The sequence below is a fragment of the Drosophila ficusphila genome, unplaced genomic scaffold, assembly GCF_018152265.1.
Source record: "Drosophila ficusphila isolate 14025-0441.05 unplaced genomic scaffold, ASM1815226v1 contig_412, whole genome shotgun sequence".
Lineage (NCBI taxonomy): Eukaryota > Metazoa > Arthropoda > Insecta > Diptera > Drosophilidae > Drosophila > Drosophila ficusphila.
Window position 1 is genome coordinate 2,548,270 of NW_025064326.1, and position 14,442 is coordinate 2,562,711.

Consider the following 14,442-nt stretch of genomic DNA (forward strand, 5'->3'; position numbering starts at 1 on the left):
AAGAATAAAATACCTAACTCTCATGCAAGCCAAAACGGAACAGATAGTTAGCTTTCTATCGACCGGTCACACTTCTTTAAGCCTTAATGTAGGCTGCAAATTTCGCGTCGGGAAAATTCTCTTGCATATTCTACGGTGCATCAAGTAAACGACACCCATTAGTGAGCCTTACTATAATATTTATAGGTCCCTTCGCCACCGATTTATTTTACCTAGCATGTAAGTATTGATTTTGCCAAAAGTCTGTGATTGTTTCTGTTGGGCTGGGTGCTCAGGGGCATTTCTTTTGACCTCGCTTGGTGTCAGCAGCGATTTTCGTCAATGGGAAGCGGATTCCGTTAGTCGAGGCATTTTTATTGCGATTTCGCGTGTGTGTGCGAGTGGGCGGAAGGGGAAATGGGTGATATTGTTTTCATTGCAAATTAATGCGCGCCATGTCTCGGAATTTACAGTCCACGTTGCCTATTTATAGGCGTCGTATACTCAATGAACTTTCAACGGCGGCGCCTGGGGTCAGGCTTAGTTGTTGGCACATTGCACTTGCCGCACTGCGATCTTTTTTCTCTCTCGATTAGGTTGGGCTCCAAATAAATCGACGTGATATTACCTCTGTTTCTAGAGAGAAAATAATATGCTCGCATATATTTCAAAGAAAAGATCACAGTGCTCTTAATATCAAGACAAAATCAATAAATGTAACCATCTTGCATGGAAATATCAGCCACACCTTTGTTGGCTCATAATTCCACTTTGATTTAAATATAAAGTCACATCATTTTGTGTAACTTGTTGAAGATTAATACCAATCCTTGGGTTGGTTACGAAAAAGTAGAACAAGAAATAAATTTGTAAATATTATTGGCCACAATTTCAATAGCCAATATACACAACGAGTACGGGGTAACATGAAATAAGCTACAGCTCTCCCATTTGGTTTTGGATTTAGCCTTCTCAGTTGCTCGCCAACTTTGAAAGAAATCGGTTCACTCCGCGTCGTTTGGTTTTTGAAATCAGAAGCGGCGTGACTTTTGGTTTGCTGTTGTTAGTTGGGCATCGAGTTTTATCGGGTCTAAATACTTCTAGAGGTGAGATTCACAAGTGGTTAAACAGCCTGTTGACCTTTTGTTTGTGCAAATTATGAAATTTTTGCATAATAGTTTAGCGGCGCGTTATTTTGAGGCGCGAGCAAAAAGATAAAATGAAATGAGATCATGATAACGTGAGATGCTATTTATAAGCTCAAACACAAAATAGCTGAAACCCCGCGACCCCTAATAAAGGGGCAAAATAATAAATGAATCGGACTGAAAGTGAAACTAATCACAGTGCTCGTAATAAAAAGTATAACAAATAGTAATTGGCTATAATGGAGTTCGAGATTTTGTAACAACATATACTTAGTAAATGGTCCAATCAATAAAGTTCGGTTGTTTTGAAAGCATTATTGATTATTTGGAAACCTTAGCGAAACCCCAAGTCCCTGTCGAAATAATCTTATCAGTTTGGCATTACACTGTTGCATAGAAGGTATCGTATTTGTAGCATTTATAACCGACATCATATCAGATTGTACACTTATCTAAACACAAACATGAGCATTTTGCAAGTAGGTTAAGCATTACCAAAAAAAGTAAATCTTACAACTCTCTGGCAAACTATTTTCCTTTATTCAAAATATTTAAAAATATATTTGGTCAATTTTAATTCGACTTCTAAGAGGAAACCGGTCATAAAATGTATTCTACTCCCAGAAGCTGCCTTTAACGGCATCTTCATTCAGACCATATTTGAGTTGTATAGTATTCCCAATGGAAACCAAATCCGAAAAAAACATTTCAAAAGGGCAATTAAGAATCTGAACAAACAAAGGAAAACTCATGATGTCAGCGGCACACATTGCGTGTCTGCTCAAGAAGATGATTATGAAGATGCGCCACATGAAGAAAACCCGAAACTAAAACACTTTCTAGGTCAAAAGTTTAGAGGCAAAAGGGAAACATGGTCATCCATCCCCACCACGATGGTTGATGATGGCTTATAAAAAGCAAGAAAAACTGAAAACTAGAAAAAGTGCGACTGCATGAATTGCAATTAATAAAGCAATGTAAAGTAAAAGCCCACAAAAAGAAAAGTAAAAGAAAACGCTTCACTTTGACTGGCTCGTTGCGTGATGATAGAGCCAAGTCAGGCTGATCTGAGGTGCCGCTTGTCAATTTCCAGGGGAGTTCCTATTAACAACACAAAAATTACAGCATGCAAAAAAAAATTAATTGTTTTGCTGTTGCAGCAGGGAAAATCGCATGATGAGCAAACAAAAAGAAAAGATAGAAAAAGTGTACTTTCTAGAAAAGGAAATTAATTAAAGGGGTAAAGATTTACATACATGAGAAAACCTTTTCCTTACAATTCTAAGGTTTAAATACAGAATCCCCAAAAAAACACTTATTTCTCATTATTCCTTATAGCTAAGCAGCACCTTTCACCAGAGCTTAGTTTTCAGGCCTTTTCCCAAGAACTCCTCCCATTCCGATTGCAACTTTTTCTTTTCCCCGTTTTGTGCATTATAATTCTAAGCTTTGGAGTACGAAAACCCGTTTATATTCGCGGCAACTTAATTTTAATGTGGCCCGTGCCTTTGCCTGTGCTCTTTTTCTCCACAATTTGCAGTGCTGACTTTCGGAAACTGGTCGCTTGGAATTAAACTTAGACTTGCACTTGGGACAATCATGCCGCATCCAGTGTTGCCCGTTGTTGTTGTTGTTGTTGGTGCGGCTGCTGTTTTTGTTGTGATTTGATTTGGTGCCACTTGCCTGCCTGCTGATCTTGCTGCTGTTGTTCAGCCAGAAGTTGTTGCCGTCGCTGGAGGGGCAGCGTTACAGTTCGGAAAATCGGTCAATGGAAACGGGCTTGTAAGCAGGTGCAATCGCTCGAGAGCCACAAAATAGACCCAGAGGCCAGGCAGCAGAGATTGGAGCCGCCGGCATGTCGCTTAAGGTGAGTAAATGCCCGACCATCGACCTATATAGCTCGTAATTGACTCATTCGAATCGAGTTTGATGGCTCCTAAATGGGAATCGCCAAATGGTCGAAAGGAGCTCGCTTGGCAACTAAAAATTCTTGGAGCAACTAAGCTGCTCATTCACCTTCATAAAATTAAAGACCAGCAGCGAAAAGTGAACTGTTATTGCTCTTCATTAAAATAAAAGAAAAAGGCAAACCTGAAAAGTTATTACCCTATAAAGTAAATAACATAATCCCTGTGAACTCAAGTGATTAGTGCAAACAATTATGAAGATAAATAAGAGTATATTAATTAATGGATTGCAATAAGATCGTTCATGTTCAATTTATGTCCGAAGCTTTAAAAGTGCTTCTCACCTGCTGATACCTGTACATATCCCAACCTTATGATCACGATGGCATCACCGTCTTATTGTCATTATGTCACTCCAACAGCATTTGCATTGTTTCCCCCAGCAACTTGAGTCACGTCATTTTCTTCTGAGGGTTTTCACTTGTCTTTGCCTTTCAACAGGTGCTTCAGCCCACTTCATCATGCCCCCTACCTACATACCTACCTGGCTAAAACACACACATGCACACACATGTGGGCCACTTAATTCGCTTCATTAACGCAATGTTGACATTTCTAGCTTGCGAAAATATTTATTGCATTTCCCTTTTTGCACGAATACGAATGGTCATGGGCTGCGACTTGGGCGGCCGTAGTTAGTGCATGTTTCTGGGGAGATTGGCATGCGATTTAACCCTTGAATGGTTCGCAGGGATTTCAAATACTTTGATTAACTCTTTAATTTTAAAAATATATATAATAATAGAAATAATTAATTTATAACAAATATTATTCGGTTATCCAAGAATTCGAATCGCAGAAACCCTGCCCAGCTAAGGGTTAAATCTAACTTTGAAATAAACTGCCTTCAATGTGGTCCGACATCCGTTATAAAATAGTAATGATGATCTGACCCTAATTACTGAAAACAGGAAAACTCATCTCCCCAAGTGGCGCCCCAGATTGGGGAGCTGTGTACACACATACATATGTATGTATGTATGTATAAATGGAGGGTTTTTGGCCATGGGGCTTGTCTGGGGGTGTCTGTATCATTTCCCAAATATATCTTCATTTTGACAGCTGCTGCAGGCCAAATGGGTAATTGATTTGATTCTCTTTTTGCTGCCCCACAGAAGGAGACGCCCTCGGATGTTCAGCTGCACATGGCGGCGATGAGGGGCGATGAAGTGGCCCTTCTTCGAGTGCTGGACAGCGGAAAGGTGCACGTGGACTGCAAAGATGAGGTAGGTTTAATTTTGAGTACTAAATATGCTACTGCAAATGTGCATTAAGAGAAGTCAAAGCGAGTTACACAAGACCATTTAAACTCCATGCACTTTAGTTATGTAGTCGAACATGCAATCGGTAAAGCGTGACACATGCGACTTCAAAATGCTGTCAGAGAAATATTACGAAATGTTTTGCCAAAATATTTTGTTTGAGACTTAACAGCGTAAAAATCAGTTAACACTTCGTTGCTGACTTAAGTACGCACCAATTGGCAAAGAAGACGAAAAATGCAGCCAACGAAGAGCCGCCAAAAGCAAAAGCTAAATACAATATTTTTAAGAAGTAGTGATGAAGTGCATATACCCTTTAATTTTGTATTATTTAATATTAAATTACAAAGTACTTTACCTCTAGTTAATCTCATCTGTTATTCCAATCAAAGAAGATAGTTAATCACTCCGTTTTAGTTGCTCACCTAAGGGATAATCAACTGAGTAAAGCAACAAGTGAATCTTCCACCTGTTAACTTCTTGGATTTAAGCCGTACTTTAGCACCCGCAGTCGGTGTATAAAAAATGAAATGAAATTTCCCTGGCGGATCAGCGGAGCGTAGACTCAAGACCAAAGGAAGGGAAAGGAAAGCCAAGGGAAAGCAAGGGAAAGTGGGCTGCGGGGGCAGTGTGCCATCGCTGGGGTATTATACTATATTATGCCAGCTGGTCTGCAGAGTCCACGAATGGGGAGCTACGTGACTCCCTCGTTTTTATTTATTCAGACCATTCCGAGTGCATCGCGAGCGATTTGCGATTTGTAGCGCGATTTTCGCTCTGGGATATACTCGTACAACTATTTTCATTTTGTTTTCCGTCTGCTTAGTTTTTGTTGAGTCCGAGCAGTGGACTTGCATGCAAATCCACACGAAACGATTTGGCGTTGAGGCGGTGAAACTAATCGCAATTTGCCATTCAAGCCGTTTGATGGTCAATTAAACAATTAAAGCAAATGGTTTTTCATTTATCGCATTGCATTTCAAATAAACATAAGCTGGGAATTTTCAAAGCAATGTCTATTTGTGCTTGCTAAATCAACTGGAATAAATGTTTTTATTATAAATCGGCTTAAAAATAAGTTCATAGGTTGTAATCTATTCAATCCTAAAATACAATTGTTTGCTTAATATTATAATATTCTACTTATAGGACGGAACAACCCCACTAATTTTGGCTGCTGCCGGAGGACACACGTACTGTGTGATGGAGCTGCTCGATCAGGGAGCGGATCCCAACTCGCGGCGCCTCACGGGCACCACGCCCCTTTTCTTTGCCGCCCAAGGCGGCCACCTGGACGTGGTGAAGATCCTGATGAAGGCGGGCGCCAGTGTGGACACGCCCTCTGCGGACGGAGGCACGCCCCTTTTTGTGGCGGCCCAAGGTGGTCATGTGAAGATCGTGCGCGAGCTGTTGGATTGCGGAGCGAATGTGAATGCCCACATGAAGGTGTGTGCCCTTAGGATTTCTGCTTGAAAGGATTACAGAATATAGTGTTTATTTTTCCCCAAAAGGATCGAGCTACCCCAGTGTTTATCTCCGCCCAGAATGGTCATCGCACCGTCTTATCGCTGCTCATTCAGGCCGGCGCCGAGATCGACATCAAGCGGATAGATGGAGCCACGCCCCTTTGGATCGCCGCCCAGATGGGCCAGGATCACATCTGCAAGGTGCTGCTGCAGAACGGCGCCAATGTGGACACGGTTCGGTGCGACGGCGCCACGCCCCTGTTTAAGGCCGCCCACAAGGGCCATGCGGCCGTGATCACCGTGCTGCTCAAGTATCGCCCCAATCTCGGCCAGCTGCCCAACGGGGAGTCCGCCCTGCACGCCGCCGCCATGTTCGGGCACATGACCGTCTGCAAGCAGCTGGTGGCCGCCGGCAGCGACGTCCTGCTGAAGAACCAGGACGGCCTGACCGCCCTCCAGCTGGCCCACCAGCAGAAGTACACCTCCATCTGTGATTACCTCCAGGAGCGGATCCGCACGATGGTGGCGCGCAGCACGAAGGCGATGGTCGCGTCTGGCGTCTCGTCCACGGTCCGGACGTAAGGGGCATGCACCTGCGAAGCCTCCGAAGTACCTTCATGCACAATCCCTTGGCCTTTCTGCTTGAGCCCACAGAAAAATAGAGGCAAGAGGAGCCAGAGGTGTAGATCCGACACTGGGCAAGCGAAAGTGGCGAATAACGATTTGTGCTGCGGTTTGAAAACCCCCAAAAAGAGTGTAATGTATCTCATATATATCCTGGGAACCTTTGAGTTTTTAGGAACCACTTCCCTTTGCCCAGTGTAGTGCTCACTTCCGCACAAACAGAAAAAAAAAAAACAGAAAAAGCAACAACCACTAGTAAAACACGTCCAAGCTAAACTTAATGGCCTACCCCGAGGAAACCAAACTATTTATCAGATAAGCCGTATCACTCATATTAAAAACCACTCGGAGCTTGTATTTTGAATTTAACACTAACCATAACAATAACGTTACTATAAAGATGTTAACATGAACCCATGAAAAGAGAATGTTACAACGCCCCCTGTACATAACCATATATATTAACTTATATTTAAACTATACTTAAACCTACTTATAGACCCACTCGACCCTAAGCAATTGTTGACAAGTGCTTTATGTTTGAACGCCTTTTTGTCCTTAAATTAGCAATTAGTTACACGCGATGGTTTTCTGCTTGTTTCCCTGTAAGGTAGATACGGTAATTAATTAATTTCTTACTTTATTACATTTTAAGTATAGTCCACATTTTTGCAAGTTTAATAAATTGACACACGATAAGTGATTGGTTTTATTTTGAATAAATATGATGGGAGGACTACTACCTATAAAAAGTTTGGAGATTTTGTTGGCATGTGTTATTTAAAGTTAACAGCTTTACCTTAAGCTTACCTGTTAGTTTGAGCCTTGGCTAAAAGCTTTCTACAAACGGTTACAGGTTAATTCGAAAACAGTTACCTAAAAACTTCGTAATACTTTTGTTGATTGATGAAGAAGAATTGCCATAGAAATGTTTCAAAACTTTTAAGATATATATACAGGGTGCGCCATCTCGAGCTTCGGTATGAAAATATTGAATAACTTTGGAAAAAAACAAAAATTCATGGAAAATGTTTTATGTTTATTTAGATTGATCCTTTACAATTCATTTGAGTTAGTTTTTGAAGGGTCTAGAAAATTTCTGGTTACAGCAGGACGGGGTCCCATGTCACACAGCAAACGAAACCATGCAGTTTTTGCAGCAAAATTCCTGGATGCGTTGTGTCAAAAAGAGGCGATATCGACTGGCCGGACTTGACCCCGCCGGATTTCTTTTTGTGGGGTATACATAAGCAAGCCCTAGACCATCACAGAGCTCAAGGAGAGTATTCGCACCGAAATGGCCAATATATCGGCTGATTTCTCAATAAAGTAATGGAAAATGCTCGAAAAAGGACACTTTTTGCCATCAAGAACAAAGGAAGTCACTTAGTCGATATTGTGTTCAAAAACTAACTCAAATGAATTGTAAAGGATCAATCTAAATAAATGTAAAACATTTTCCATGAATTTTTGTTTTTTTCCAAAGTTATTTAATATTTTCATACCGAAGCTCGAGATGGCGCACCCTGTAGATGTTTTTTTATTTTTTTTATTACTTAGTTACTTTTCAGTACAAAGTCATATGTACCCTTTCGCTGTGGTTACCTCACAAGTTATGTTTAATCAACTGTTTTTCAAAAACTATATCTGAAGCCATCTGATCAGATCCAGACCCAGACTGAGCTTATGTTGCTCAGTCGATTGACAAACGCATTCGGGTTCAGTTCTAGTTCAGAATAGAGTCTACAAGTCTTGACGTATTTGTAAATGGACACATAGCCAACATTTTGTTTGCACAACTGAAATACTTTCATTTGGTTCCCGGTAGAAAGGGAAATTTCAAGTGACCTAAAAAAGTTTTAAGATTAATTTGCAAAAATGACAAGTGCAAGTTTATTGTCGCGTTCTTTGATAACAGAAGGTGATTATACAGTTTTATGTCTTTTAAAAGAGACATTTCGTATTTCCTTAATGGCTTTTCTTTATGAATAAGCAATCTTTTCAACCCTCTTCCTCTTTTAAATTTGGGAATTTCCAAGTACTAATAATTTAAATACGGCTGGGAAAATTTTCCCAGAAGTGGCAAAAACCCGAAATTTCTAACAGTTGAAAATAGTTAATGTTTAAATAATCGTTTTCTTTACAGCTCCCCGCTCCAAGAACCGCTCGGTTTTTACCCTGATTGTGGGCCTTGTGGTGGGGTACTGCCTGGCGCAGCTCTTCTCGAGCATTTCGCCCCATGAGAGTCTCTATCCGTACCTCAGCCGGCGGATGAGCCTGATCGGGAATCCCCAGGCAACGAACCAGGTTCAAGTGGCGCCGGCGGGCGATCCCTTCCGGCACGATCACTCCAACGACAACACCACCGTGGCCGAGCAGCTGAAGAGGGAGGTGCGCATCCTCTGCTGGGTGATGACCAACCCCACCAACCACAAGAAGAAGGCGCGCCACGTGAAGCGGACGTGGGGCAAGCGCTGCAACATCCTGCTCTTCATGAGCTCCGGCGAGGACGAGGAGTTGCCCACGGTGCGGCTGAATGTGGGCGAGGGCCGGGAGAACCTGTGGGCCAAGGTGAAGGCGGCGTTCACGTACGTCTACCACCACCACTACAACGACGCGGACTTCTTCTACAAGGCGGACGACGACACCTACGCGGTGATCGAGAACATGCGCTACATGCTCTACCCCTACAGTCCCGAGACCCCCGTCCACTTCGGCTTCAAGTTCAAGCCCTTCGTCAAGCAGGGCTACATGTCCGGCGGGGCAGGCTACGTCCTCAGTCGGGAGGCCCTGCGCCGGTTCGTGGTCGAGGGCATTCCGAACCCCAAGATGTGCCTGCCCGGCACGGTGGTCAACGAGGACATCGAGATCGGGCGCTGCATGGAGAACCTGAACGTGACGGCCGGAGATTCTAGGGACGGATCGGGACGGGGTCGCATGTTCCCCTTCGTCCCGGAGCACCACCTAATCCCTGCCAAGTGGGACAAGAACTATTGGTACTGGAACTACCTGTACTACAAAACGGATGATGTAAGTCTGGATTGTATATATTTTAAGGTGGAGTTAGAGTGAATTCTGTTTGCCAGGTATTCAAAATCTAACAGTTCAAATCGGAACTTGTATCTCAGTTTTAAAGTTATCTTGCTGAAACTTCACCAAAAATTGTTTAGTTATAAGGTTGCTAATATAATTGCCATAGTTGTTATAAGGTTGCTTTATTTATTCTATTGTTTAGGGTCTCGATTGCTGCTCTGACTTGGCCATCTCCTTCCACTACGTGGCACCGAATCTGATGTACGTGCTGGACTACCTCATCTACCACCTGAAGCCCTATGGCCTCACGCGATCCCTGGAACCTCTGCCGGCCAAACTTAAGGTGGGAGAGCTGCTCCCTGCTCCCATCGAACGTCCGGCGGCCAGTAACGAGGACTCGGTGGACGACTACGACAGGATATACACGACCACGACGGAGAAGCCGAAGGAACCCGATGCCCGGGAAATGGACTCCAAGGAGGTGGAGAAAGAGGAGACCAAGTACAGGGAGAAACTATCGAAGGAGGCCAAGGACGAGGAGTCGGAGTACACCGAAGAGGAGACGGACAAGCCGTCCAAGTCCAAGGAGACCTCAAAGGGAAACTAACATGGCCAACAAACTAGTACAAATGATGTGTGAAGACTTTTCTCGACGGAAAATCTGTCTAATAAAAAGTTTTACAACTATCTTTAACCTGATTTGGTTATTCAGTAGGCGTAGTCAGCTGGCACCTCCTTCTCAGCGGTGTTTTGCTGGGCTCCTTCAATGGTTTCCCTTTTGGAAATGCTATACTTCTTTGGAAGGATCTCGACCGGCAGCTTTCGGCCAAAAACCCGCAATCTATAGATCATATACTCGAAACAGTGCATATAGCGATGCTGAACGTAGTGAAAAGAGACCGCATACTTGGACCAAGCGAAGATACCCTGGAATATAAGCTTATGATATATATATATATGTATAGATAATATATAGAAAATAGATACGAACATCTTGGGTTTTGTAGGCGAGGAACTTCCAGAACCAGAAGTTCGAGTCATAGCGGAGGTACAGGTTGGACCTCGCCTGGGGATCGATGAGGTACATCCGCCGTCTGCCCTCCGAATCGTGCGAGTTTCCCGCCACCACGTTCGCATTTTCCAGGCACTCCCTCAGCTTTCCCGCCGTTGGTCCCGCGTCCTTCTGCTCGCACTTGGAGGGATTGGGCAGGGAGACCTCCACGAACCGGCGGAGGGCAGCGCGACTCATCACGGCGCCCGGGGAGCCGAAGTAGATGGCCATCTCCGGACTGTACGGGTAGACCATGTAGCGCAGGTTCTCCATCACCACGTAGGTCTCGTCGTCCGCCTCGAGGAACCAATCGGCATCGGCCAAGTGGTGCTCGTGGAGGTACTTCAAGGCCGCCTTGGTTTTCCGCCACGATTCCCGCTCTCTGTGATCGACCGGCAAGGCCACGGATCCCGGCAGACTGGGATCCACGCGGCTGGTGAAGAAGAGGAGCCTGTTGCACCTCCTTCCCCACGTTCGGAGCACCGCCCTCGCCTGGTTCCTGTGGTTGCTCGGCTTCGTGTGGACGAAGCACAGCACCCTCACCTCGTCCGTCAGGTCGACGTCCAGGGGATCCGATCCGCCCGTGCGGTTCGCATGCGACTTGAGGTCTATGATCGGCCAGAGGACCGCCTGGGTGACCAGGTAGCCGATCCCGATGCCCATCAGCAGGAAGAGCACCGGTCGGCAGGGGGATGGAGCAGCCGAGTGCTGCTGGTTCTGATAGCACTGATCCACGAAAACACACTCCTTTCGCTCCATTCTCCAAAGCGACTGGCTTGTTCCGGATTTGAGCCACCTGGTTATATTGTTGTTACACCTATCAGCTACGCTTGAGCTTGTAAGAATTCTCTTGTTCATGGTTCTCTTAAAATACAAACGCAATCTGATAACTAATGGAATCGCTGATTTTTCGGGATTTCCGAATGTTAATTTTTAAAGCAATCAAATATATGTCTTCGGGCTTCTTATCATTTTGGAGCATATCACTTTCATAGCGCTCTATAAAATCTCGTACGCTGTAGTATGCTGTATTAGTCGTTTGCAAACCTTCAATCGAGCGGACAATGTGGCGCAACTGGTCGTTGGCAGTCCTTCTTCTAGGCAGCATCCTTGGTGGCGATGCATGTCCACCTCCCCACAAATGTGTTCCTAGGGGCGAGTGTATGTTTGGTATAGCCCCTAAGAGCTCGTCATGCTCGGACAACGAAACCTGTTGCATGATAACAACGGTAAGTTCTTGTCGAATCAGCGAGTCCGAGTGACAAGTGACACATATGTTTGCCGCAAAAAAACAGGGCTTTAACGCAGATGAAACTGAAGTCGGAGTGAAAGTGACGGTTTCTCAGGAGTACGCCCGAGAAGGACAATTTCCCTGGACGGTCGTCCTCTTCAAGAACGGCCGGTTTTTGGGCGGCGGCTCCCTGATTTCGGAGAGGGTCGTGCTGACCGCTGCCCACCTGCTGGTTGATATCTCCAAGGAAGCGCTCTCAGTTCGGGCTGGCGAGTGGGACCTGGCTTCCGCAAGCGAGACTGTGGACCCCGAGGAGCGCAATGTGTCGTCGATCGAGTTGCACGAGGGCTTTCGATACTCCAACGGGGTCAACAACATTGCGCTCCTGTACCTCGACCGACCTTTTGAGCTGAACGACTTCATCAGGCCCATCTGCTTGGCCAACAGGGAGTGGCCGAGTCGGCCGAATCGTCCGAATCATCCGAGTCGGCCGGACCGGTGCCAGGTCGCCGGATGGGGAAAGCGCTCCTTCTCGGACCCGCACCACTCCAACATAAAGCGGCAGGTGAAGCTGCCCCTGGTAGACAGGGAGAGCTGCCAGTGCCTATTGAGGCGGACCCCCCAGTTGGGCCAAAGTTTCGAGCTGCCCGAGAACATGATTTGCGCTGGCGGAGAATACGAGAAGGATGCCTGCGTGGGGGACGGAGGATCTAGCCTCTTCTGCTCCCTGGACGGGGAGTTCCAGCGCTACGAGCAGATCGGCATCGTCGGCTGGGGCGTCAAGTGCGGCCAACAGGACGTTCCGGCCCCCTACACGGATGTGTCCAAGTTCCGGGACTGGATCGACCGCAGCCTCGCGAGGCACTGTCACGAACCCCTCATCGATTGCCAGTATATGGTTCCCAGGAAACTCTAATTGTAACTCAAAGTTTTCGGGATTATAAAAGCGAATAAATAAAGCTCTAGGCTTTTTCTCTAGCCTTGAATATTGAGAACCTCAATTGTATGTTCATAATTAGTTCTAAAACTACACTAGACAAGATCTTCGAAAACGTGTCTTTGTATATTTTAATTTAATATTTTTCTCATAAAACCTAGAAAAAAAAACTAATTCTGGGGAGTGCGCAGGGCGTTCATATTTATCAAAAATGGTGATAACACAATCTAGAATTATTTTTATTTTTCCAAGAAGTAAATAAATTTCATTCCTAAATTTCAAATATTATGGTTTTTAGTCGGAAATTGGTTTTAAAAATAGTGGAGTCATAAGTAGAGAGCTTCTGATTAGTCGTTTTCAGTAATCTTCTCGTATTGTTGATAATTCATTTTTATAGGTTTTTTCTTATCTCTGGCGCAAACTCGGTTTTTTTTCTGACTCGAGCCGAGTTTAAAAATTCTGTCGAAGAGGAAACAATGCAAAAAATCTGCCCACTTTTCTGTGCCTTTGCAGCAAGCCTCCTTTTCTCCGCAGTGGTAAGTTTTTGTTGACTGTGACCTTTAGTTCGTTGTTCAGCGATAGTTTCTCCGATTCCGTACTTGCAGATTGGCGTTCGCAGTGATAAAGGCATCCTGTGTGGCACCATCAACCAGAACGGCCTGGGGAAGATTCCGTGGGCGATGGCGCTGTACCACAAGGGCCAGTACTTCGGAGGCGGCTCCTTGGTTACCCCGGGACTCGTCCTCACGGCTGCCCACATTGTGTTGGGCAAGTCAGCTGGCGACATAAAGGCGAGAGCTGGAGTTCGGGACTTGTTGTCCGGGGAGAGGGGCTTCCTCGTCGAGGACCGCCAGGTGGTGAAGATCATATCGCACGAGGCCTTCGACTATATTTCCGGAGGGAACAACCTGGCCCTCCTCTTCCTGGACTCTCCGTTCGAGCTGAAGGCCCACATCGCCACCATCTGCTTGCCCAGAAGTTCGGAGCAGAAGTTCGCGGGAAGGAGCTGTGCGGTCTTCGGTTGGGGAAAGAGAGCCTTCCCCGATGACCAGCCAATGCTCACCCCCCAGAAGATCGACCTGCCCATCGTGGAGGACGCTCAGTGCCAGGAGCAGTTGAGGCGCACCACGCTGGGTCCGAACTTCCTGCTGCCCGCCAATGTCCTGTGCGCCGGCGACAGGGATGCCTGCAGCCTCTTCGGGGGATCGCCTCTCTTCTGCTCCCTCGAACAGGATCCCCTCCGATTCGAGCAGGTCGGCATCGCCTCCTGGGGCATGGGTTGTGGCCAGGAGAACGTTCCGGCCGTCTACACCAACGTGGCCAAGTTGAGCGACTGGATCGCCCCGCATCTGCAGCAGGTGCTGAGTATTCCGGGCGACTTGGTCAACTCCATGCTGAGCGAACCGAGAACATAAGCCTAGACTTATGACTCATTTTCTCCTATGTACAAAACCCAAAAATTCCCATAATCATAACATTTTGAGCAGATAACCTTGTCAATAATAATAAATGCCACTTCTAAATACAAAAAAGTGGATGCCTGCGTTGAAATTCCGAGAAAATTAATAAAATACAAGGCTGTGTTAAAGGTCGTTATAGCTTTCGTTAAAAAACCTAGCTTATCTTCAAAGCTCTTAAATCTGAGCCAAAGCTAAAGATTCGCAAAGAGTGGAACATATTTAAATCTTCTTAAAAGATTCTGTAAAAAATAAAATGAATATAATTTTTTAACTCAACTGATGCC

At 45.3% G+C, this 14,442-nt stretch overlaps 5 protein-coding genes across 7 annotated transcripts; 4 read left to right on the forward strand and 1 right to left on the reverse strand.

Moving 5' to 3' along the window:
- Window positions 1–77: 77 nt before the first annotated feature.
- Window positions 78–7,145, forward strand: LOC108092575 (ankyrin repeat domain-containing protein 29). Of its 3 annotated transcripts, none has more exons than XM_017192218.2 (5): window positions 78–219; window positions 2,668–2,994; window positions 4,210–4,320; window positions 5,506–5,802; window positions 5,868–7,145. In XM_017192218.2, exons 2-5 carry the CDS (start codon window positions 2,983–2,985, stop codon window positions 6,402–6,404), a joined length of 957 nt encoding a protein of 318 aa, XP_017047707.1. In that variant the 5' UTR covers window positions 78–219; window positions 2,668–2,982; the 3' UTR covers window positions 6,405–7,145. The 3 variants fall into 3 exon arrangements, with proteins under 3 accessions (XP_017047707.1, XP_017047706.1, XP_017047708.1); XM_017192217.2 differs by lacking the exon at window positions 78–219 and adding an exon at window positions 973–1,085; XM_017192219.2 differs by lacking the exons at window positions 78–219; window positions 2,668–2,994 and adding an exon at window positions 973–1,085.
- Window positions 7,146–8,135: 990 nt separating this feature from the next.
- LOC108092568 (glycoprotein-N-acetylgalactosamine 3-beta-galactosyltransferase 1) lies at window positions 8,136–10,173 on the forward strand. The gene is made up of 3 exons (XM_017192209.1): window positions 8,136–8,367; window positions 8,593–9,476; window positions 9,682–10,173. The coding sequence occupies exons 1-3, from the start codon at window positions 8,325–8,327 to the stop codon at window positions 10,084–10,086; spliced, it is 1,332 nt and encodes a 443-aa protein (XP_017047698.1). The 5' UTR covers window positions 8,136–8,324; the 3' UTR covers window positions 10,087–10,173.
- LOC108092569 (glycoprotein-N-acetylgalactosamine 3-beta-galactosyltransferase 1) lies at window positions 10,110–11,289 on the reverse strand. The gene is made up of 2 exons (XM_017192210.1): window positions 10,471–11,289; window positions 10,110–10,406 (listed from the first exon to the last, which is right to left on the reverse strand). The coding sequence occupies exons 1-2, from the start codon at window positions 11,287–11,289 to the stop codon at window positions 10,188–10,190; spliced, it is 1,038 nt and encodes a 345-aa protein (XP_017047699.1). The 3' UTR covers window positions 10,110–10,187.
- A 515-nt stretch (window positions 11,290–11,804) lies between these two features.
- Window positions 11,805–12,677, forward strand: LOC108092297 (phenoloxidase-activating factor 2-like). The gene has a single exon (XM_017191832.2). The coding sequence runs from the start codon at window positions 11,805–11,807 to the stop codon at window positions 12,675–12,677; it is 873 nt and encodes a 290-aa protein (XP_017047321.2).
- Window positions 12,678–13,174: 497 nt separating this feature from the next.
- On the forward strand, window positions 13,175–14,113 carry LOC108092296 (phenoloxidase-activating factor 2). Its single transcript, XM_017191830.2, has 2 exons — window positions 13,175–13,234; window positions 13,304–14,113. The coding sequence occupies exons 1-2, from the start codon at window positions 13,175–13,177 to the stop codon at window positions 14,111–14,113; spliced, it is 870 nt and encodes a 289-aa protein (XP_017047319.2).
- The last annotated feature ends 329 nt before the right edge of the window (window positions 14,114–14,442 follow it).

Coding starts and splice junctions, on each gene's coding strand:
- LOC108092569 (XM_017192210.1), bottom strand. CDS start 11,289: ATGGAGCGAAAGGAGTGTGTTTTCGTGGATCAGTGCTATCAGAACCAG. Junction 10,407..10,470: donor TCGCCTACAAAACCCAAGAT/GTTCGTATCTAT, acceptor CTTATATTCCAG/GGTATCTTCGCTTGGTCCAA.
- LOC108092296 (XM_017191830.2), top strand. CDS start 13,175: ATGCAAAAAATCTGCCCACTTTTCTGTGCCTTTGCAGCAAGCCTCCTT. Junction 13,235..13,303: donor GCCTCCTTTTCTCCGCAGTG/GTAAGTTTTTGT, acceptor CCGTACTTGCAG/ATTGGCGTTCGCAGTGATAA.
- LOC108092297 (XM_017191832.2), top strand. CDS start 11,805: ATGTTTGCCGCAAAAAAACAGGGCTTTAACGCAGATGAAACTGAAGTC.
- LOC108092568 (XM_017192209.1), top strand. CDS start 8,325: ATGACAAGTGCAAGTTTATTGTCGCGTTCTTTGATAACAGAAG. Junction 8,368..8,592: donor GCGTTCTTTGATAACAGAAG/GTGATTATACAG, acceptor TTTTCTTTACAG/CTCCCCGCTCCAAGAACCGC. Junction 9,477..9,681: donor TGTACTACAAAACGGATGAT/GTAAGTCTGGAT, acceptor TCTATTGTTTAG/GGTCTCGATTGCTGCTCTGA.
- LOC108092575 (XM_017192218.2), top strand. Junction 4,321..5,505: donor ACGTGGACTGCAAAGATGAG/GTAGGTTTAATT, acceptor TTCTACTTATAG/GACGGAACAACCCCACTAAT. Junction 5,803..5,867: donor ATGTGAATGCCCACATGAAG/GTGTGTGCCCTT, acceptor TTTCCCCAAAAG/GATCGAGCTACCCCAGTGTT.